Source organism: Anopheles moucheti, chromosome 3 (assembly GCF_943734755.1).
Source record: "Anopheles moucheti chromosome 3, idAnoMoucSN_F20_07, whole genome shotgun sequence".
Taxonomy (NCBI): Eukaryota; Metazoa; Arthropoda; class Insecta; order Diptera; family Culicidae; genus Anopheles; species Anopheles moucheti.
The window spans coordinates 50,290,977-50,314,243 of record NC_069141.1 but is presented as its reverse complement, the minus strand read 5'-3'; the positions used below and the strand labels follow the sequence as shown (position 1 = coordinate 50,314,243).

General features: G+C 40.8%; 2 protein-coding genes across 4 annotated transcripts in view; one reads left to right on the top strand and one right to left on the bottom strand.

Annotated features, from left to right (window-relative positions):
- LOC128301058 (mucin-5AC) overlaps window positions 1-8,400 on the bottom strand; it is a 50,588-nt gene extending 42,188 nt beyond the window's left edge. Inside the window, exons 1-2 of one of the 3 annotated variants that reach the window (XM_053037368.1) lie at window positions 8,340-8,400; window positions 4,975-5,481 (exon numbers count right to left, since the gene is read on the bottom strand). The gene's annotated coding sequence lies outside the window, so the exon portion shown is untranslated. Of the gene's footprint in view, window positions 1-4,974; window positions 5,832-8,339 lie in introns of those variants that run through there. The other 2 variants (XM_053037369.1, XM_053037365.1) reach the window with 2 other exon arrangements.
- Window positions 8,401-15,988: 7,588 nt separating this feature from the next.
- On the top strand, window positions 15,989-22,333 carry LOC128305028 (nose resistant to fluoxetine protein 6-like). Its single transcript, XM_053042305.1, has 10 exons — window positions 15,989-16,091; window positions 16,218-16,516; window positions 19,998-20,160; window positions 20,254-20,570; window positions 20,673-20,845; window positions 20,937-21,105; window positions 21,192-21,385; window positions 21,454-21,598; window positions 21,698-22,027; window positions 22,097-22,333. Exons 1-10 carry the CDS (start codon window positions 15,989-15,991, stop codon window positions 22,331-22,333), a joined length of 2,130 nt encoding a protein of 709 aa, XP_052898265.1.
- Window positions 22,334-23,267: the final 934 nt, after the last annotated feature.

Below are 23,267 nucleotides of genomic sequence, written 5' to 3'. Positions count from 1 at the left end.
GTTCTACAAAAATACCACACAAACTGACATTTTAATATTCATTGAAGGTATAACTGATTGGCCAACAGTCGGTGAACATAACACTATGCAACTCCATATCCACGTATCGCACTATTTCGAGAGCAAAAATCCAAAACCAAAACAAACAACCGAAATCAACGACCGACCTCTACGCATTCAGGGGTCGCGGAGGGGGGCTGCGAACGAGCCAAAAGAGTTGAGGTAAAAACATGATCAGCCGGGAAAGGTTTTGGTCAAACGCATAACATTCATCTCCATTCGGTGCCTTCACAGCCACACGGCCTCACGGCCACCAAGAGAGGCAACGAACTCACTGGAAACCAACTCGCCTCTCGCGCCAGTTCTGTGATCGTATGCAAACGCAGGCATAATCTTCCACTTCCCAAACTACCCCTCCGCTTTGCATTTGCACCGTCCAACATTATAGTCACAAAACTTTAATTATGCCCACCATGCAAATGCACACGCACGTACAAAAACGCACTCTGCATCAGCGCGTTGCGGGGTCTTCGAGTGTTTGTAACCGATGGATTTTCGTTCGTCTCCACCAAGCGCGTACGCACACAAACAGCAAAGAGCGTATGTGTGGCTTTAAAAAACACGGTGGGTAAATAGGAAGCCTTCACCTGCTTTGCCGATCAACATCGGATACCGTCAACGCACTGCAAGACGAAAGACACCGACACCAACCTAAAGGTCCACGCACACATTTCGTTTGGGTAGCCAGCACCCTGTGTGCACGGGAAACAATAGCGGCAATGTGCGTATTAAGACAGACGACTACAGCAACAACGACAAAAAAAACAGGCAGAAGTTTGTGCTTTCTCCACAGCCAACCATCCAGCTACCGGTTGCTACGGTACACAGACTTGCGCATGTTGTAATAGTGCACACGTCTCACTTGCGCAAACAGCGAATGCGTAAACGATGAATAAATAATACATGCACGCATAGAATTTTGCCACGCAGATTGATAAGTTGTTTTGAATACTTACGGGAACGGAACACAAAATGTACCTTTATGTTACGTAACAGAAGTGTAAGCGGAAGCAATGAATGGCGTTGCCATATTACTGAAGTGATCGTAGAACTAACAATCGTTTTTTTTTCTATTGGTGGTTATTCAACACATAGTTTAGAAGATCTGGATTATATTTCGATACATTTTGGAGTTCTTACTATTGAAATAAAAAAGATAAAAATCATGCAACTACTACAATAAAATTGTTTAACATTAAAGATGCGATTGAAAGTAAGCGTTCTAGTCGAAATGGCTCAATGGAATCATACCTTTGCGAAAACAACGTTATTTGATATTTATTCAAAGTTGTTGGTATTTTAACATTTCTTTTTTAATTATAAGCCACAAGTTTATCGTCCTCAACACCAAAAGCAAAAACATAACGTTGTCTTATTCATATTTATATATTATGAATTCATCAATAGTCATTCAAGCTATGGCTTATAAATCCGTCCAATAGATGTCAACAAATGATAACCGATTCAAATCATACATCAAATAAATAAATGATAAAAAGGACAAAAATGTTTAGTGTGTATCACAACAGTGTTCATAAAGAAGATATATGTATCATAAACCAACTACAGCTTCTGATGAATTTCTGTAACAAGTTCAGAGCATCCAATATGACTGAAAGGATTTTTTTTTTGGTCGTTATATACTTTCTTCATGGGCACAATAATCTCTAGAGATCTAGGGGCCTGTCATTCATTCAGGATTACTTTGCCTTCATTTACCAGTAGCCGGAATATGCTCAGTCCGTTGAGCTAGCGTACGAAGGATTGGTCCGGATGGGATTTTGGATCGGTCGTGTCTTGTGGAGACCGGCGCCTCAAATCATACACAAACGACCACCGCCCCAAGTTGATCGTTAATAATAATATAATATCTTCTAGCGTTTAATTTTCTTCTACGATGACACTACAATCTCAATAGTATTTTTATTGTAATTACCCGCAGCTGAATAGTTAGTCCTGCGTACGGTGCCGGCGCCGGATCGTGTGGAACTATCGGCCGTCTCAAAGATTTGTGGCACTATTATTGAAATACGACATGTATAATTGTTTGCCCCGAACTTCAACATAAATTTCGAAATTATTTCAACTAAAAATTATATGAATAATTATGGCAAATTTACTCAAAGCAGATTCACGCCGACGCCGCACTTTCCAAATAGTATGAACTAGTATACTATTTTAGTATAGTATGGAATTATGCGAAATACGCAGTGAACAGATTCTGCCTTCAGTCGGCGTACTACCGACCATTCGAAACTTAAATGCGCACCAAACCAAGAAAGGAAACATTGGTACGCCCCTGGTGAATTATTCCCCATGCGCGCATTGCACTTTCTTTTGCGACGGTTCGCCACACCGCGCCGAAACATTGCGGAACCATCTATGCTGTGGTTAAAGTGGCGTACTTGTTGCTCGACCTCAACAGCCCATGACGAGAAGCGGGCTTGAGAGCTAACAGTTGTTGTTTTGCTGCCCATTCGATCTACCATTCCTCGTCACGGGCTAAGCAAGGCCCGCCGGGTTTATAGAAAACCGGAAACGAAATGGCTGTACGTACGTACATAGGGAATCAGGGTGCAAAACAGTCGTGAGGGTTGGTTCGGTGAGCCTGGTGAAGGAGAACATAAACTTTCACTTTCACTCGGCGGCTTACCGCCCCATTTCACCCCGTGTGGTAGAGGAAACACACTTGGCGACGTGAATCAAGTTTTGCGTAGACTAGCTTTCAGATAACTATGGCGGCGACTCGCTGTAAGTACTTGGCCCCGCAGTGTAGTGAGCGTTGCTGCAAAATAGCCAACACCGAAAAAAAATACGCTGCAAAAACCGGACCAAACAGAAAGGCTTCTTGTCTTCTCAACCTCAATGGTGACAACAGCGTTTGGGGACAAAATTGAGAGCCGCAGAAAAGTCTCATACGGCTGCATCTCGTTTCATGATCAGCGTGAAAACCACTTTCACGCACAAAACAACACCACCGGTAAGTGCCGAGATCCAACAGGGTTTGGAATTCATGACGAGCGGTGTAAATACGGTCGAAGTTTGAACACACCGCGATGGGGGGGTTTTCTGCTCAGAAAAAGAGCCCCTAAAATCTTTTGCCTGACCCAAACCAATGTTTGGCTTTCGCTTGCATAACTGGCCGCCCTTGCACACACGACGATGGCTTAAACGATGAAGTGAGAGCTAACGAAATTGCATCAGTGTACGCTTTATTATGACATTCGATACTTTTCAAAACAAAAACCCGCTCATGTTTGTCTGTCGTGCCCGGTTTGTGGTCTATTTGTTTATCGGAATCCCGGAGAAGGGATTGAATCGAAAAGAGAATCATATCGTCAAATGCTGAAATGCAAATCAAAAAGATGATAAATATATTCACCTTTCATTAGGAATCGTGTTACTGTTGCGTAATTAGATAAATTAAATTTCTAAAACGATTCAGATCAATTATTCGCACCGTACTGTTTATTCTCCTGCCGGATCAAGCGAATTGCGTCAACGACAACAAATCACATGCTGGAAGGACGTGGAATTACAATCCGAGATATAAACAACGAATGAAATGGACGGAAAGAACCTCCTATCACAACCACATTCGTCACTGAGGTTGTCAGCTGATAAATTCAACAATTACATCATCATTGTCGTCGGAATCGGTCACGGTTGTGTTGTTGTGGTCACTGGTCGCACACTTCGCACTTCGTGTGGTCTTTCAGTCACACTCAACCCAACTCAAACGCATACAAATGAAGTCCTCGACTTGCAGTGTGGTAGGTGTGAGGAAAAAAAATGTCCTGCATGCATTTTGATAACAATACAACGTTTGATCAATATGCGGTTTTGTAACAGAAGATCCGAGACTACCACGACAAACTACCATAGTGGTGGAATCTGTGGTAAGGGTTGATCACCTCCATACCTCGATCGATAAACTGTTACAAAGCTGCACGACCGATCCCTACGCATGGGTCGAAGGGCATTTATTAAAGGGCAATTTAGCTAAACCACAAAACGACTCGAAGACAAAAAACACACACGCACACATAGCACAAGTATGTAACCTAGTGGAACCGTGATTTACTAAGAGAGATCGCTGTATACTTCTGGCAAGCCGGAGGTTGATAATGACGGCGACATCACCTTGAGGCTGGTTTGACACTAGCCGAACTGGAATTGGCTTCAGCTCGACCCTGTCGTAACAGTAACCGGAGCCCTTCGCTCAGTTCAATCACACTCCGTTTGTGTGTGTGTGTGTGTGTTCTTTCAATAGGAAAGGAACAATTTTCAAAACCCTGCTACAAAACACCCCCTCACGGCCTTTACCTTGGCCCTTGCTAATTATCGATTGCTTTAAAATCCTTTTCGCATCATTTCAAATCGTACTATAATTTATAGCTACTATCATCAAACGTCAATTGCTATAATAAAAATAGTAAATTATGGCAAACTATAAAAATAGCCATAACGGTTACACTGGCAGAGTGCAGCACAGTAGAGAAGTGTTTTATCAGCAGCAGTACAGATAAGTGAATACCGTTTGCATCGTGTTATCAAGAACTACTTTTAAAAATAAATCTTTAGATAACATTATTAGTGGTGTAATGAACGTGATGTTTAAACATAGATTTAATAAATTGAAATATGCGCCAATATAAACAATTAGCACACACACATTAGGTCAAGGATGTTCTGATCCAGGACGGTTTTCAAACTTGAAACGACTCACACATACTACGGTGCAAATTCTCGATGCGCCCCTAGATGCTCTCCAGTTTTTCCTCTCATTACATAGTACAACAGTGTTGCTCGTATCATAAATGTTGGTACTGAAACCCCAAACAGCATTATCCTACGAAGCAAGTATGATTTTTGTAACTTTAACTATATCTAGCATATTATGCTATTCATTACCTTTTATCCCGTTCACCTTACACTGGTCCGCACAAAACATTCGCTAACATTCGCCGCATCAAAGCGACGAGGAGAGATCGATTCGGGCTATCGCTTCCGGTCAAGTTCACAGATGCTGCCCACACTCACACACGCGCACTGCAAATACTCGCAGCTCGATTTTAAAGGGGGACAACAACGCTGCAGAATGCACACACGAAAAGGGCCCAGCAAAAGCTCGCGAACAAGTGTGTACCGTCGTTGCTGTGCTCGTGATGATGTTTACACTTCTTATCAACTCAACCTTACCAGCACTGTGGCACCTTTTTTTGCCACCCAGAAGCCACTTGGCCCCGCCCGCCCACTGCAGGCAAACACAGCTAGAGTGATTGTATTTATTTCTTCTTGTTGTACTATCTAACTTTTTAATTTGCAATTTTTCTCAACACTTGCACCGGAACCACGCACTCCAGACCGAACCACCTACAGCTCACACTAATCAGACAAACATTTTCTTTGCTTGCCGTACTGAAATGATATGGTAAGACTATTTATTTCCAAAACACAACGGCACGATTGCTTCCCGCTCATGCCCACCAGCAGCACAACCATAACAACAGCAAAACACACGAAACGCGGATGCTGCAAAGTTCACATTGTGACAGCTCTCGGCTGGATTCGCTTTTTTCGTCTCGCGACTCTTTCAATCATCACCCAACATTGGTTGTTGGTTGGCCCAATGGGACACAAAACTGCACCTTTCTCCCCGTTTTCTCAGCTGGGACTGGACGAAGCGGCCCTTCACTTATTGCGAACCCCAAGTACTCTCGCAAACACACAACACACTACACAAATACGGACAATTCACGCCTGAGAGGTGACAGTGACTGTTGGGTCACAAAACGCTGTTACACGACACGCGATTAGCGTTGTGCCAATAGCACCACCAAAAAAAAACAAACAGCAGCAACCACAGTGTGTTCCACTATCGCGTTAATGTTTAACTGAACTCGAACGGACGAAGAAAACACATGCAAAGTAGGCTTTTATTGAACGCACTCAGAGTTCAACAGTCCAGTCGCTAAACTCCACCGTGCAATGGGAGCTTTTTCTAACCCTACTGCTACCTTTCCTACAGGTACGGAAAACTTTCTACTAAGAAAAGTCTATGCACTACGCACGTCACCCGGTTTGCGAATAGTGAGCAACGGGTCCCGTACTACACGTTGGGACAAACTTGAGTGAACGGATGAAACGATGCGACTAAAAGGGGGTGCAAACGCAACAACTCCCGTCGGCGTTGTTCGTACTTTGCACGATTGCACACTGGGACAGTTTACAAACTGCGGAAGGTCAAATTTATATTTGCAAAGGGCTAAAAAATTAAAAACTCAATTATCGTATTAAACATAAAAGAACGTCGGTTTAATTCAAACTCTTAAAGTAGTTAAAGGTAAAAAGTGTTAATTTGTATTGTAAACTACCTAATTTATATTTGAAGAAAAATATGAGGCAAAAGACACACTATTACAGCAATACTACCTAACTATGAACATAATGGCCTTTTCGTTCTACCTGAAACGAAATATGCAAATTCTTAAAGTTTGGAATCATTAGTACCGTTGAATTTTGCCCTTTTTCACTTGTTTCCATCATTATTATCATTATAAACTGAGCACTTCCATATGCAACATATAAAGGTTTTAAAGTGCCTTGCCAAAATGTTTGTTGATTCTTAACGTTTTGCTAAGAATAACACATTTGAATATAGGCTTTCTCTGAACTTGTTATCATTAATTCAATTAAAAATCATCATCATCATTTCATTAATAAACAGCAGTTTGGTCCTATGACCATAATTGGGATAGCTGAACTTCGGGAGTCCAATTATGGCAGCATGCAAAATTTGCGTCATTGCATTGTAAGAATGTAAACAATAACATTTTCTGTGTAAACTTCATATCACTCATCTTTTATTTTTATTGTACGAAATACATGGCGAAATGCCGGTAGCATAATAGCATTTTCATTCGATTTTCAATCAAAAATTCGACGATCCTGACCAACCACCACTAAAATTAAAAATATGTTTCTGTTTTATAGATTTCAAGCATCAGAAGATCCTAAAATATTACACAAATTTGGCCAAAACGAAATTTTTAATTATCAAATTCTGACGATGATGACATGAGTTACCTGTCCTATTATATGTTCATCAGACAATTTGAACTTGTTTTAACCTAAAAATCTTGATAAACTAAACTAAAGAATGTACTATATGTAAAATACTGTATGTATTTTTCAGGGTAGGGTTACCACAAATTGTGCACTATTGTTTCTAGTGCAAAGGGCTAGTAATATGAACGATTGTTACCCAAAATAAAGTAAGAAGAGGTTCAAATTGTCGAACAAATTCTTACTACTAAATCAAATAAACCCTCATTTTAACCTAGAAACATTCGTCCGTTTCACTGTGCATACCCCGCTGATACACATCTGCGCGCGCACACGCAACCGCAATCCGACATCGCGATACAAACATCTTCGCAACGAGACACAATAAAAAGTTTTCCCTTGCGACAGCACGAAACTTTTTCATCAATTCGCTTCTGGTATGTTTATTAAACAAAATAAACAGTACCACGTTACCTTAATACTAGCGAAAATAAGATGTTAAACGACGCAGTGGCTGCAAAAATGCTTCAACAAGTTGTGAAATAAAAAGCGATGGCATTTTATTTCTTTTCTGTTGCTTGAAAAACCGGTATCTCATACGAAAAATCTATCGCTCTTTACTCATCACCATCATCATCATCATTCCTTCAGAAGAGCATGGAAACGGGAAAGCAAATAGTTGGTTTGTTTTGCTTTTTTAATTCCCGTTCCCTCCGTCCCACATCCCACACTGCACACTTCTTCAAACGTCTTGTTATTATGCGAATTGGCAAGCACTCTCTCTTTGACGCACCACAGAAACGTATGAAATATTTTTCGATTCTTACTCGCTGTTTGTGGTGTGTGATGTATTTTTTTTTTCTTCTCTCTTGTACAGCACACATTTAGTAAATGTTGACAGGTTTTGCGTACTTTAACCTGGTCCCGAATGTTAAAAATGAACTTTACTAAACTACAAACGACACACACGCAATGTATTTTCAACAGTGTTTTTGTTGAACCCTTTCAGAATACTCAAGCCTCGTGGCACACTTTGCATTTCGATACACTACCAATCCCGTGCTTTCACTAAAAACAAAAATACCAGACACGTTTTCGAGTTTGGGCGTTTCGGTAAACGATAAACAATATCCCTTCACCGTTGCTAAGAATGTATTCAGAATGCCTTCCCCCATGCAAAAAAATCACCAGTGTAAACATTGCAGGTTTACCTCGTCCTCACACACACGCATACATAATTTTAAAAAGTAAAAACACAACAACGAAATTTGCACCACACGCGGAACGGAAGGGCAGTTGTTTTTTTTGTGTTAAAAATAGACCCGCGCGAACAATTTGCGTACCGCTCTACGCCAAGGGTTTCACTCAACTGAGAAGCTGAGTCAGATAATCCGGCTTGCAAATCTCATCCGTGTTTGTCAACTATGGGCCTTCGCCCGCGAACATTTGCCTCCAATTCAATCCAACTTTGAATGTTGCAAAGCAAAATATGCCAAAAACATATAAAAGAAAATGCGATGAATGCAGCCAGGTTTAACATGTGCCAAAACGTACGTACGGGGCATTGTGTGAATTTTCGATTTCTCACAAACCAAAATAGGCAACCTACATCGCGAATCAACAACGTTAGCACGGATAATCGATAAAAGTCGTCGCTGTTTGACATCGAGCTGAAACACATGACTCCGAACCCACTTGACAAAGTTGCATGACAAGTATTTCAAAGAGCAGCAACGCGCCTGAATAAGGTTATTAAGCTCCGGCTGCTTTACGGAATGCTATGTGGATATTCAAGAAGAAAAAAATAACAACGAAACACCGTTGTTTCATAATTGTTGTTGTTATTAATATAAAGAATGTAAATATCTCATTTCTATAGACTTACGTGTCGAAAAAAAAACATTTCAACATGCAGCACAGTTTTAAAATATACGCAATGGTTTGTTTTCGATTTAAAATTAAAAACACATATGATTACACATTTACGCTTCGTGTTTGGAATCATACATCGGCAATAGTTTTATGTACAAGCTCTTCATAAAATTTCAGTAAATATTCCATCTAAGCTTGTTAATTTAAACTGTAAAAATGGGTACGAATTCTTAAGTAAATAACTTCCACTTCAATCTGTAGATTTTTTTAGATTTCTAAATGAAAAAAGGTGATGAAATTATGGTTACGTTGCAACATTTTTTCTAAAGCCTCAAAAAACATTCGACTGTTGCACAACATCGCAACGAAACTGCTCGAATATAAGCGTGAGCTAAGCTTTCGCGTTAAAAGCTTTCCTCACTATGGCAGGCTGTGGTCACCTCTATAGTACAAACAGCTTTATTTTTGTAGCAGTTTTTGTTTATTATAGTTTCAGCTCAATATCTGCTGTGTAAATCTTTTGTTTGTTTTACACCTTTTTTATTTAAAAATTTCTTCGTTTACATAGTTTTCAACTCACCTTAATTGTAATAGGAATCATCGTGCTTATGGAAACCTGAAAAAGGAAGAAATTGTAAATTAAATACACTTGGCAAAATACAAGCAGTTTCCGAGATACGCTGTAATAGCAGATTGCTAAAACCGGGCAATAGAATTCTGGTGCAATTTCGTTTATACTTCAAAGCTACATAGTTACTTCCTACTTTGGACTTAATTTTATCAGCAAATCTGGCGAATTTTTGAAAGAATACATTAAACTTAATTAAAACAAATGTTTTATATGACAAAGAAAGACCAATATTTGACCTTTTTGTTTAGATTTTGTGCTATAAACAAACTCATCTGTCGAATTTTCAAAAACCGCTTTTCTCTCAAATTCTCTGAACATAAAAAATACCTATTTGTAAAATGTTTAAACCTACCTCTACAATTAATCCTGAAAATGCATTCTTCTAATATGAGCTTTCTTATGTTGCTCGAATGCCTTCTTTTCCTTAGCCATTCAGAACATCATGAAAAATAACAAACAAAGCCGCCGTGGACAAACATCACTTTCCATAAGTAGGGCACGCGACCCCGGGACTAAATTAAGACGGAAGCCTACTAAACGTCAAATGGTCATCGAACGCCTACACTGTAACTGGCAGTTTAGTTCGATGGCCTTCGATTTTCATCCGATGTTAATGTTGAAGAAGCGCTCTGCATAAAACCAGAAAAAAGACTTTCGCTTCAATACCGGATTCGTGTGCATTAATTACCAAGCGAATTCGGACTGGTGGTAGTCTTCATTGTCGGACGCAACACGGCAATGTCTTTCCCTTTTCTACGAGAAAAGGCGTTGCTGGTTGTTTCTGCGTGTTGTCATTTATTTTTTTTCGTGCTCTCTTGCACTCCACATCCGTGGCATAGATAATTGTTTTCCAAGGATTTTCCCTTTGGGCCCTTGTGCATTTAGCTCAAGGTTAAAACTTTTGCTTGAGTACTTTTTCCTCACACGAAGGACAATTGGCAGAGTACATTTACCGGGTTCGTTAGGATATTGTTACAGAAGTTTGCAGTACCAGCCACCAGTACCGTTAGCATTCTTCGATTAAAACGATTATTTTATTAATTAATATATAAATTTAATCATTTGAATTATATCAATTAAACATCTAATTAAGTAACAGGTTGGGGGTGAATCCATCTGTCATTAGTTTTATTCTTTATGTTTTTTTAAATTACGTATAAAGAAGTCTAAATAGTTGTACTAAATCTATTCGAAGACAATATTTTCAATCAATTGTCGCAAAAGTTAGCATTGTTTAATGAAATCACCTCCATTTGTATTGCTGGAAAACAAATCGGAAACCAAGGCCACCGTATACCGTTGCCAAAATATTCTATTCTGCAACTAGCTTTAGTATTGGTCGCCAATTCGCTAGGAATGATCAACGAACCTGTTTACGTATGATGTAAGCATATGACACGTTTCGCACAGCATGGTCAAGTTTAAAGCAAGCAAAAAATGAATAACCAGTTATTAAACGTTCAAGGTCAGACGATATATTTTCCAAAGATTGCGAGTTTCATTCATCGAAAAAGGAGAGTATTTTTTTATGCCATAACAAATCCACTTGAACAGTGTTGATCGATTGCTTGTTGGTGTCAGAAAGAGAATGATATTAATTTTAGACAGTTCAACAACAAGTATAAATTTGTATCAATAAAATGATTTATATACTTTTGCAAGGGGCAAATCTTTCAAGCAAACTGTAAACAATTCATGCAGTCTTTAGGGGTTTGATATGATATTATGAAACCATTTACCGATCCTTGACATTCTTCTCGGAACGAATACCCACCCACAATGCATAACCTTGAACCTGTGTCAATTTCTTTCAATTATACCACCAAGCAGTTTCTCGTTTTCCAGTGGAGTACCATATCGGATAACTGTCCTTTTCCTTGATTAAACAGCACCCTCAACCCCAAACCCCTGGCGGCATCCTGTAGCGAAAAACAACTACATTCCCCAGATCCCGTAATAGTAGGTCCGGCCACTAGCAAAAGAAACGAATGAATGACGTTGATGCATGTTGCATGTTCACTGTCATACAGGAGTCCCAGGCCTGGGCCGCAAGTTCGACGACCGACTTGCACTGCTCTACATGTAAACGATCGTGTCCATACAAAGCAGGAACTGCAACCGGTTCGTTTGTTACCACGGACATATTGAGATGATGTGTTTCACTTTTCCGTTCGGTGACTAAAGCCCGTCTGCTGAAGAACCGTCACTCATGCCAGTTCGCACAGCAAACCGCAACGGTAATGAACACACATCGCTAAAAGCTCAGCAAGGTGTGTGGTTTTACATTTCACAGATTAAAACATTCTCTCCAACAGCCATCGTCCATCGTATCTCGGGCCGTGATTTGACGGCACAAAAGATGCGCCACTGTCAAGAATAAAAGAGATTTGTCCTCGCGCTGCATGCTACCATCATTCATTTTTCGCGAGGAGAAAAAAACAACAACATATCACAACGTTCTCGGTGACATCGTTTTTCCTGCCCGAATCCATTCATTCGTTCACCTGTAGCAAAGAAATAAACACAAACCACCGAGAGGAGCGTGTGGATCCTTTTCTGTTCGTCATGTACGGCAACGGTTGGAAAATTGTCATCACAGAACGTGCTCTTGACGATTGTCTTCACGACCACACGGCAACGCGCAATAATGGGGATGAGAGTGCAGCATTGTGTGCCCGGTGCTGTTACAACGCGACTGCAGCAAGCAAATGATATTTACATCCGCTACTGGTTTGTCAGCAATTAAAAGCACGGCGAATGGGCGCCCATCGTTGTTCGGAGGTGTGATTTACATTCGAATTCAATTCAATCGCAACTTTTGCGCAAAACATGCTCAAGAAGTAACGGGAAAAGTTTTTCGCATGCATCGGTACGAGATGCATGGGCTACCGAAAGCAATTAGTATTATTTTACCTAGTGAAACTGCGCACTTTGGAAAGCAAAATCACTCCCGTAATGGTTTTATATTTGGTTTCGCCGGAAACTATTTTAATTTTTCCCTTCCCTTAAGCATTGGTTTGTAACCGATCTTAACGCAATTATGCGGTAAGTTTTTGTGAGTAACTATGGATTTTAATAAATGGTGTCGGTTCAGATTGTGTTTGATGATGATACGTGTAATGCACCCATGGCTATGAGAAGACTTCATAAGTGCATTAGGACGAAATTGACGAAGGCCGGTCTGATGATTACATGGTGTGGCGTTGGGAATACACCGAAGGTTGTGCTTAATCTGTACCAGTCTCAGTAGCTTGGGCTTTTCGAGTCGCGTCGAGTTTCTCTGGCAGACCAAGAGAAGGATCTGCCCGCAGCAGGAGTTACAGCCAGAACGGGCTAAGGGTAGGGTAAGGCACTTAAAACTAGGAGCTTTGCACGCTAATACAAAACATGAAGAGATATTTCCTTTTCGATCTTTTAGTCATGAATATGCACCCAAATATTTCATCAAGGACACTCTTTTTTTTATTTCGTTAGAACGGCCTGGCCGTATCGACTTATTTTACCAAGTAGCCGGATAGTCAGTCCTTGCTACGGGGGATTGGTCCGGATGGGATTTTGGTCCGGTCCGTTCGTGTGAAGACCAGCTCTGCTGGACCAGACCATCATGCCACCGGGCCGCCCCATCAAGGACACTCTTGGTTATGTTAATTTTTAATAACGACGTTTACTATTAATACGATATAATTAACTATTCCGCTAATTTTAGTGTCATGATTTCTAACCGGCGACGGAAAGCGAAAATTGTTTATAATAGGCATAATTATGGTATGATTTGATGTTTTGTAGCACCCGGCTCCTCAATACTCTTTGGGATATCTAAAATACCTATTAAAATCATTCCAGTTGCCAGTGCCATTAAAATACTCTTGCCGCATTATGGTCACATTCAATATTTCTGAAGAACATATCGGGGGATTTGGGGACTCTTGAGTCTGAAGGGGAGTCGACATCACCAACACATGACTCGTGTATGTGAGACATTGCTATTCTCCTATCTTACTCAGTATACGTTGTGTTATATATAAGTTGGCTAGGTTTGTGTTATGGCTTAGCCGACCTTCGTACGTGAAAAAGGCTCTGGGAAACCTCAGCTGTAATCAGGCTTTGCAGAGCAACAAGATCACGCAGATTATACTCCAATATTTGAGAAAAAATGAACAGAACACAACATTTGGTACACAATCTTTGTTGGACCTGAATTCCTTCCCGTCACTGGAATGAATCATCTGACTTTCTTTTACGATGAATTACTGGTCCCTATCGCGAAACAAGTTGTTAAAATTTATCCACCTGCTTGGTTTTATCCACCATTATATATATCTACTAGAAATGGTATCGCGAACGATTTTCCCCTACCAGTCTATAAAATCATACCAACCATTATAAATACAGATCTAGTAGTTTTGCCATTTGTCAAAATCTATGGTTTGTCTTCATATCGTCGGCTAACGAAGAAGTGTTGTGCGTGATGCAGCAACTTGCTGCACATTCCTTCCACCTTTCCCATTCCACGACTAGGCCAGTTCTTCTATTTTTTTTGTTCTATAAAGTTGAAAACAATAGGAGTGAGATTTCCCGTATGCAATGCAGGCGGTCCGGCTCAAATTGTCATTTATTCTAGAGAAATAAGTTATTCGTGAATGTTAGTGTAATATGTTTTTCATTTGGACGTGGTTAAATCAAGGTAAGGCCGACTCCACATGGGCCGCGGTTGCCGCGGTATCGCGAAAAACGCGGCTTTGTTTAAGATGGACAACTCTGCGGAACAGCAGCCACGGAAGATTTGAGAACCGACACGGACCGAGATGAGCCGGACCGAGCAGATGGTTAACGAAAGTTATAAGCGTTTTTCGCGGAACCGCTCATGTGGAGACGACCTAACAGAATACGGTTAGTTTTGAAAAGGAAAGAGATTAGCAAAGAAAAGCAGACAAAAAATGAGAAGAAAAAAAGCGGAAGTCCGTTTTACCAGAATAAAAAATTTAAATTAATGAAAATTTTTAATTTTTTTTATAAGTTTGTACTTTTTCTTTTCAACAATACATCTCCCATTACATTACATTACATTTCCCGTGAAGTAAGCTCTTAAATCTTCACATAAAACGGGGTTGATACCGTATAACTACTGCATCGAGGCAGTAGGTAAATATATGGGTTGATATAATTAGTTTAGCTCGTTCGCGATACAAATTAAAGACTTTTTTAACGACTACTCGATTTTTTCCCCACGATTTGTATGGTAGTCATGGCAATTGCCTTCACCGTTTTAAGGGTTGACAAATTTGTTGCGTTGCGATACCAATCCGCCATAACTGTCATTATAAGGGTTGATATTTTTATAGACTAGTAGTTAATTTCGTTCGCGATAGGGACCACTGTTCGATTGGAGAAATGAGTCCTTTATATCAGGCGAATTGTTGTCAAACAAGATAAGAACCTCGCTGGAACACACCCATATTTTTGTAATCTACTGATCTCATATATCGAATAAGACTGTGTAGTAGTTGAGATGGGATCTAATGTCCACCATAGGGGTTTGGTTAAGATTAATCAGATGCGATGATCCTTTTATGGATATGGCATCGGATAACCTGTTAAGAAAAGTAAAAACATCCACAAAAACGGAGAAGGCTCACGATGATGTCCAATAGGATAATTGTTATAAAGGCGTTAGCATGTCAGACCACAAATTAAAAAAATTGAAAGTAGTCTAAATTTTCCTTAAATAGTATTTATGTTGTTGTAAAAATGTGGATTTTTCCCAACCCTTATTCATTATTCAATATCAGTCCACGAGCGGGGTATCGACCAGGGAACCAAAAACGAATTATGTTAAAAATAAATGCATTATACAATATTTTTAGTTTCCTGTCGAATTGCTGAAACACGTGATCTCAAAAAACCAGAATGCAAATCAACCCCTGGCTAGATCACCCGTTGTAAGCAGCGCTCATTAATGGCGCTGTACGCACATTTCTGTATCAGTCAAAAACCCCAAAAACCGGACAGCTCGCAAAACAAACAAAACAAAATCAGCACCAATTCCACCGTTCCACCACCAGCACCATTTGAAGAAAAGAAAACTCGTGCCGCGACTGTAGCCGGTTCACATTGAACCGTTGAAACAGAGGGAGTCCGATGTGAGATGTCATTGTGATGCGAGATGCCGGCAACCATGTGAACTCCGTTAAAGAACCCGATCGCCGAAATTTGCGTTCAGTTTAGATTTTGTCGCGATCGCGAATGGACCTAATAACGGCCACCACCATCTACTACTAACGAGGAAGTGGGATCGGTTGAAAAAAATCTAATATTGAAATCTGAAACGCAGGCGTCGCTAACGGCGGAAGCGTAAAGATGTCGAACCGTTTAGGACGTTTGTGTTGCTTTATGCTATCGTTCACCGGAATCATTGCCGTGGGTGTTTTGAGCAGTGAGAGTGATAACCGTTCGTTGGAGTGTACGTATTGTGCTTTTGTGTGTGGATAATTTGATGCGTTCGATCTTCCATGGTGATCGAATCAAACTCGAACGGGGCTTGGTATTCTCATAATGGTTTTAACAACGGTGCCTATTTTCGTTCCAGTGTCGGAGTACTGGCGAATGCCGCGCGTGTTCAAGTATGATGATTATGATATCTGTTTAAACGACAATCCCACCATTCCTTCCGTTTACTGCGTGGTGAAGGCCGTCATCCGACCGGACAACACCTCATACATTTGGGGACTGATCGAGCGGATTTCAGCCAACTGGAAGATTAAGCTCAACCATGCTCATCTGGATCGTGGGATTTGTGTACGCGATTGCGAAATGCGTCTGCGGATGGTTTCCGGTCGGCTGAACGAGAGTGAGCTTCTGGTGCCCAAATTTAAGACCAACTACCGGGTAAATAAAACTGTACCTTATTTCCATAGCGTTTCCGCCATTCTATGTTTATTGCAAGACCCAGTAGTAGTTAACCTTTGAAGTTGGAATCGTTTTCAAAAGGACGCTTGTTAACACATCAGCTAATGACTTTAATTCATTAAAAATATTTATAACATGCTTTAAACACTGTCTGGGACTTGAGTGATTTGATCTACACCAACTAAACACTACAAAGCAAGTAATATTTATCTAAACCCTGCCAAAAAAGGTACCAAAACGAAGTATTTCCGTCGATTAAGGTTTGCGTTTTCCGTTCTTTTTCCATGAAAATTAATTTGTTTTTTAACGTCCTTCGAACGAAAGGTTTATTCTGTTTGTCATACCGAGGACCTTGCCAGAAACTGCTGTAACAATGCTCGCGATGCGTAACGATGATAATGATACGCCGAACGTATCGCTTAAGAAATGCTCATAATTAATTAGGCAAACCGCAGCAGCGCATTAGCGCACTTCGAATTACAGGTCACGAATTGTTGCGATCGTTCGGGAATCAGTTCAAGGTTTGTCTTCTGGCGGGTTCCGTTAGCCGAGGCACGCCTAAAGTAGGGCCCATGTTACGATTCCAGTTTTTAGCACTACAGTGTTGCACTCCTTGCTATCACATTATATCGAGAGTGAATGAAACAGCAACTAGTCATAGTGGAAAACAAACGTACCGCGGACAGACAACATTATCGAACGCTGAAAGCAAAAATTTTTGAGTCAACACGTTTAGTTTTATTTTCCTAACACCCCAGATTCCGAAGCGCGTTGTACTCAAAACCAGTTTAATATTATGATACGATCGTTCTCCGGACCATCGCAGTATTCGAATTGCAACGCAAATTCATGTTTCTGTGGAACGTATTTGAAGTTCGAGGTTGAGCGGGAAATTAAAATCAAACTTCGATTTTCAATTCCAATGAACTCTCTTGGCCGGTATGGTAGAATTGATTCTGCATCTTCCAGAACTCGCAAAGCCGGTTCCTCTTTTCCGGTTTGATTTCATTCTTCATCGCGCACAGGCTACCGATGTTTGAACGGTCGAAGCATTAACATTAGCATGCGTTTTAGCATGTCTGACTGACACATCTGTTGTAGAATAAATTAAACAACCACCGTGTGCGTTGATATTATTGAACACCGCGAGCCCAGCTTATCAAACGGCGTAAACATAAAAGAGGCATCTTAAGTTGTTCCAACAACCTATCAAAAGGGCTAAATATCAAATATAACTGGTTTACATCAAAACCATGCACCTTGACTTTGGTTCTTCTATAATTGGGTTACCGACCCAACACATCGTGTCTAATAATATGACCCCATAACCGTTGGCGTTTCTCACGTAGGTTGTCTAGAGCTTGAGCTCGGGTTTTTATACTTCCGGTTTATTAAAATCATGCTCATCCACAGTCAAAAATGATGATTGTAGACCTTCAACCAAACACACTACCACAGCCGTCTTCGCCTCACGAAAAAAACGAGTTTGACATTTCTTTGCATTTTATAAAACATCATAAAAATACTTTCCGCGTCAGCGACATAGCCGCTTAATAATGCCCGTGCCACCATGTATCGATTTAAATTTCGTTTCTGAATAATTTACGAATGCAAGCAATACGGTTTGGTCATTCTTTTTTAATAATAACATAATATGTATGTTTATTGTGAAAACAGCAGAAGCGCATCGAACATATACAACAGTTAAATGAATTCTTTTGATAAAAAGAACGATCTACAAAAACATATGCTAATAATTATTACAGGACCACATTAAAGAAATCAACAGACAGGTTATATCTTGATCAACAAGAAATGCATTTGAAAACTGCTAACGTTTTTAAGGAATTTTCAAACAATTGTATGTCTGTAATTTTTCGGTCATTCTTTGGAGTTCCATTTGGTACGAAATTAGTAATTCAGTATATACCTGAGAAACGCGTTCCGCGAGAATTCCGCGCATCTCGAGTTTCCTCTAAAACAACGTTTATATGTCGTATTAAGGGATCGAATACTTATTTCCATGCTACGAATCCCATTCAAATATGATATTTATGCTATTTATGAAAAATGACAGTATAATGCCATGAAAACAAATTTTATAAAAACTAAATTTAACATTTTTTTTTAATTTGCAATTTAAAAATTGAATTCTGCATACAAAACTCCGTCAAATGTCAATTTTTCAAATCCACGCATCTCCGAATTCGCGTATGTCCAATCCCCTCATTACAAACTCCTTGAATCCTTCCTATCGACCTTCTGGTATAGCTCGTAAGACTTGGCTTTGGAGGTCGGTTACTGTCTTGGCTCAAGTCTTACCTGTACAATAGTTCGTATAGAGTCAGAGTTTCATCGTGCCTGTCCAATTCCTTTGTAGGCTCTTCTGGTGTTCCTCAAGGAAGTGTTCTTAGTCCTCTACTGTTTCTCTTATTTTTCAACGACTGCATCTCTATTCTCCATCCTCTTCCAGAGGGATTCCATCCTCTATGCGGATGATCTCAAAATTTTCCTTCCTATAATCTCGTCTGCTGACTGTTATACCCTCCAAACTTCCTTAACTCGTGTCTGGTGTCACCAGAATGGCCTATTCCTCTGTCCCGATAAGTGTTGTGTGATTTCGTTTAGTAATTCTGTGTTAATCCCGTTCAGGTACACTCCTTATGACTCTGTTATACGTCGTGTATCGTGTACCGTCGGTAAAGGATCTTGATGTGTGGCCTGACGAGACAAATATTCAACTCCCATGTTGATTATGTGATCAGGAAAGCTAACAAATCACTGGGTTTGATTGTACGGCTTTCATCTGACATTCGTGATCCCCTCTGCCTAGTCTGGTCTCCCCCGGGCTCTACTGTGATGGCCAGACTGGAGAGTGTTTAGCGTAAATTCACTCGTGAACCTGTTTGGCTGTTCGGGATTTGCCATGAAACTTGAACTTGATGTCGTTTTCGCGACAGACCTCCTCTGTACATTCAATCCCGTCACACTAACTAGGGCATGAACTACCCTTTTTTCAGAGCTCTGTCGGCTTTCAATAACGCCTATCATCTACTAGACTACAATGTCCCTCTGTCCCGCTCTCATGTTCGTCTCCGTGAATCGTCCTCCGTTTTCTAATATGTATTTTTTACAGCCCTGTCCCTTCCCTTATTTAATATAACTATATGTTGTTTTTTTTGTTAAGCCACTTTTGACGGACAATTTGCGTTAATAAATAAATAAACTGCCTAACTTGGGTATTGACTGTAAAGGCATTAAAAATGGGAAAAAAGTGATTTTGAATTCCACATACCTTCAACATCAAATTCAAGATCATGTTTCATAGTCAAAACCAAGTGTTGCTAAATTTATGTTACGCACTGTAAGGCGTTATTAAGTCTTTACCAACATTCCTTGTGAGCTGGTGTAAGTTTTTTGCATTCTAAAGCAAATGATATTTCATCTTTTCCATTTTCAGTATACCTTCAAACCTGGAACATTCAGAGATATCGATGAATATCGACAAAATTATTCCGAACTGCTAGAAAAGTGTGTCAACGTTGAGCTGATCGATGAGTTCGGATTAAGGGCGCAAACGGAGATAGAATACTGTGATAGCAACACAACATCTTATCCAATTGGTAAGCAAAGAAAATGCATTGTTTTACGCAATTAAACAATAATCTTATTTGTTGTCCATTCCTTCTATTTTTCTCCCTAACATTTTCCCTCAGACGGGTTGGAAATTTCGTTCCTAGTGGTCGCAGTAACCATCGCGGGCATAGTGCTTGCCTCCAGTGTGTACGATTATCGATGCAAAACAACACACGGACTTGGCCACTACAAACACGATCTGCCGACGTCGAACCAGATGTATTTGGTATCCTTTTCGATCATCCGAAACTGGTACAGGATCACCTCGCGCGGGGACGATCAACTGAACCATGAGTTACGCTACATTCACACGATCCGGATGATCGTCTTCATGGGCGTTACGCTGGGCCACGTCGTGTTCTACGCCCAACCTAGAACAGCGCTTACGATCGAAAACGTAATGAAATGCACTAAATTTAATACAATTTCAAGAACGATCAGGCTTTCTTTTGCAACAACTTTATGTTTTATGTTTTACTCACCCTCTACACCCATCTAGCGTTACAGTGAACTTTCAACGATGATAATCATCAATGGCACCCAAATAGTGACGACGTTTTTCGCCATCAGCGCCATGCTGCTCGTGTTGTTCTTCATGCAGAAGGTGGAAGAAACGAAGAGAAAGGTCGGCATCTTGGAAATATTCATCATTTCCGCTGCCCGTTACGTTCGGTAAGAACCTATTCCACCGCTGAACAGTAGAACCTACAGTTCCTTTTAATCAGCGGACGCTTTCGGAATGCTTTCAACTTCAAACACACAGGTTAACACCAGTGTACGCATTCGTGATGCTCTTTGAGGCGACCTGGGTAGTGCGATTGGGTGATGGACCGCTGTGGCAGAAAGGCTTCGAAACTGGCCGATCGTACTGCCGGGCAAATTGGTGGGCTAATCTACTCTACATCAACAATTACTACAAAGCCGACGAGCCGGTAAGTAGATACGATGCAAAAGCAAACGATCGGCAAAAAAAGTCAAGTCCATAAAGTTGCCCATTTTATTGTGCTTGCGTACACAGTGCATGCTGCATACATGGTACCTGGCAGCCGATTTCCATCTCTTTGTGTACGGACTGGTGCTGTGTACTGTGATTGCACGCTACCCTAAAGTACGGAACCTACTGCTCGGGACATTGGGAATCCTGTGCTACGTCGGGACCGCAGCCATCATCTATGTGAAGGCGTACGATGCCGTTCCTATTTTTGCACCAGAGTAAGATACAGATTGATGGCTACGTAGCGAAGACAAAGAAGCAGGGCTTACGATTATGGCTTTTTCAGACAAATTCGTTACTTCTTCTGGTACTGGGGAGTGTACACAGATGCCTACGTCCCGACGCACATGTATCTGGTGAACTATACGTTAGCGATTGCTTTTGCGTTCTATTATAGATATCTGATAAAAACAAGAACTGATTACCACTGGGTAAGATCGTCTGCAAATCTTAATCTGGAGAGAAGTATAATAATTTCGAAGCATATTTATAATAACAGCATCATTACCATTCCCTTGCTAATGCTACAGCTCGTCAAGGCTTTCTGGTACGGGAGTCTCCTCATGATTCCGGCACTATTCGCAACGGGTTACTTCTTCTATCACTACCAGTTTGCGACCCCCTCACTCTGGATGGCTTTGCTGTTCCCGTTCATACGTCTGCTGTACAGTGCGATCGTCTTTTTCATCGGCGTTGGATTGTCGTTTAGATTCTTGAAACTTTTGACCCGACTGTCCGATATACCGTTCCATACGATCATTGGAAGGCTGACGTACAGTGCGTACTTGTGCCATTTATGTCTCGTTAAGATGTCCCTGTTCAACACGAGAAGCTTCTTCCGTTACGAACTGATCGATGTTGTAAGTGCTTTTAATAATGCGATACACTTTTGAGACGATGAATAATGCTGTTTATTTCCCATTTTTCAGGGTGCCATCTGGGCAGCTTCAATGCTGCTGTCCTACCTCGCGGCATGGTTGCTATGCCTAGTGCTGGAGTCACCGTTTGTGGCACTGCAGAGGCAACTGTTCAAACGTCACGCACGAACCTCCGACGAAACGGAGCACTCGTCAAGCGGTGGTGACATTGGCACGGACATGAGCTACTGTGAGCATCCTGATGAGAAGAGCTATAATCCGAATGTGATTTTCAGTCAACGGTTTTAGCTTGTAACGATTAGACCTGTAACTACATGCCATTTTAGAGATAGTGTAGAATTAGAAGCAAATTTCGGAAATCAATTATATCAGCTCAATATAGAAGAGTATTGTAAAAGTATGTTTTTTCCCTAATACAGTGGTTTCATACTTTTGAAAGAGACATAAGAAAATATACACACTCAACATGGTTCTGCCATTTTTTCCAACTAACGTAGATTACATCAAGTTACAATAAGCTCAACTTAAACGCCTTTAAGCTAACCGACATTTACCACCAATCTTCACTAATTATGAAAGCAGAAACAGGTCAGTGTTGAACTTTTTGTTGTTGATATCACATTTCAGTTATTACTGTTTATAGCGTTCAATTGACCCCCAAAAATGGACCCCATAACACATAACAAGATAGTAAGGTTTACGAACTTACGAGCAGCGTGGCGGCACTCGGCAACTCGAAGAAATTCCGATTGTCGCAATAAAGGGGTCCACTAGTGCGCATCCTCTCTATCCTTGGCGTCGACTTATCGGCTCACAGTGACCACCGACTGTCTGCGGGTTGGTTCGCACATATGACGTACTTCCCGCTTTTTTGCCCACCCATGGGAGGTGTAAAGAGGTTTCGGTAGAAACTCATTACCCAATTTCGTGTTTGGCCTCGCCACGGGTAATCCATGTAGAGAGCCAAGCGCGGGAAGAAAAACGCGGTTGCTTATGATTGTGAAACGACACAATAAAACTCAATAACATTACGCTTTTCCTTTCACTGCGGGCACAAGTACAGGGCACGTGGTTTGGCAGACCTCTACGCGAATCGTCTCCGCTGTGATAAAACAGATCCAAGCAGACATTCTCTTTGGGGTGTTGTTGCTGCTGCTCTCCTCTACCCTATTGCTGTTTCTTTCAGTGCTTCTTTATGTGTCACAGCGCAGTGGCACCCTTG

Coding starts and splice junctions, on each gene's coding strand:
- LOC128305028 (XM_053042305.1), top strand. CDS start 15,989: ATGTCGAACCGTTTAGGACGTTTGTGTTGCTTTATGCTATCGTTCACC. Junction 20,571..20,672: donor CAGCGCTTACGATCGAAAAC/GTAATGAAATGC, acceptor ACACCCATCTAG/CGTTACAGTGAACTTTCAAC. Junction 21,386..21,453: donor GTTCCTATTTTTGCACCAGA/GTAAGATACAGA, acceptor TGGCTTTTTCAG/ACAAATTCGTTACTTCTTCT.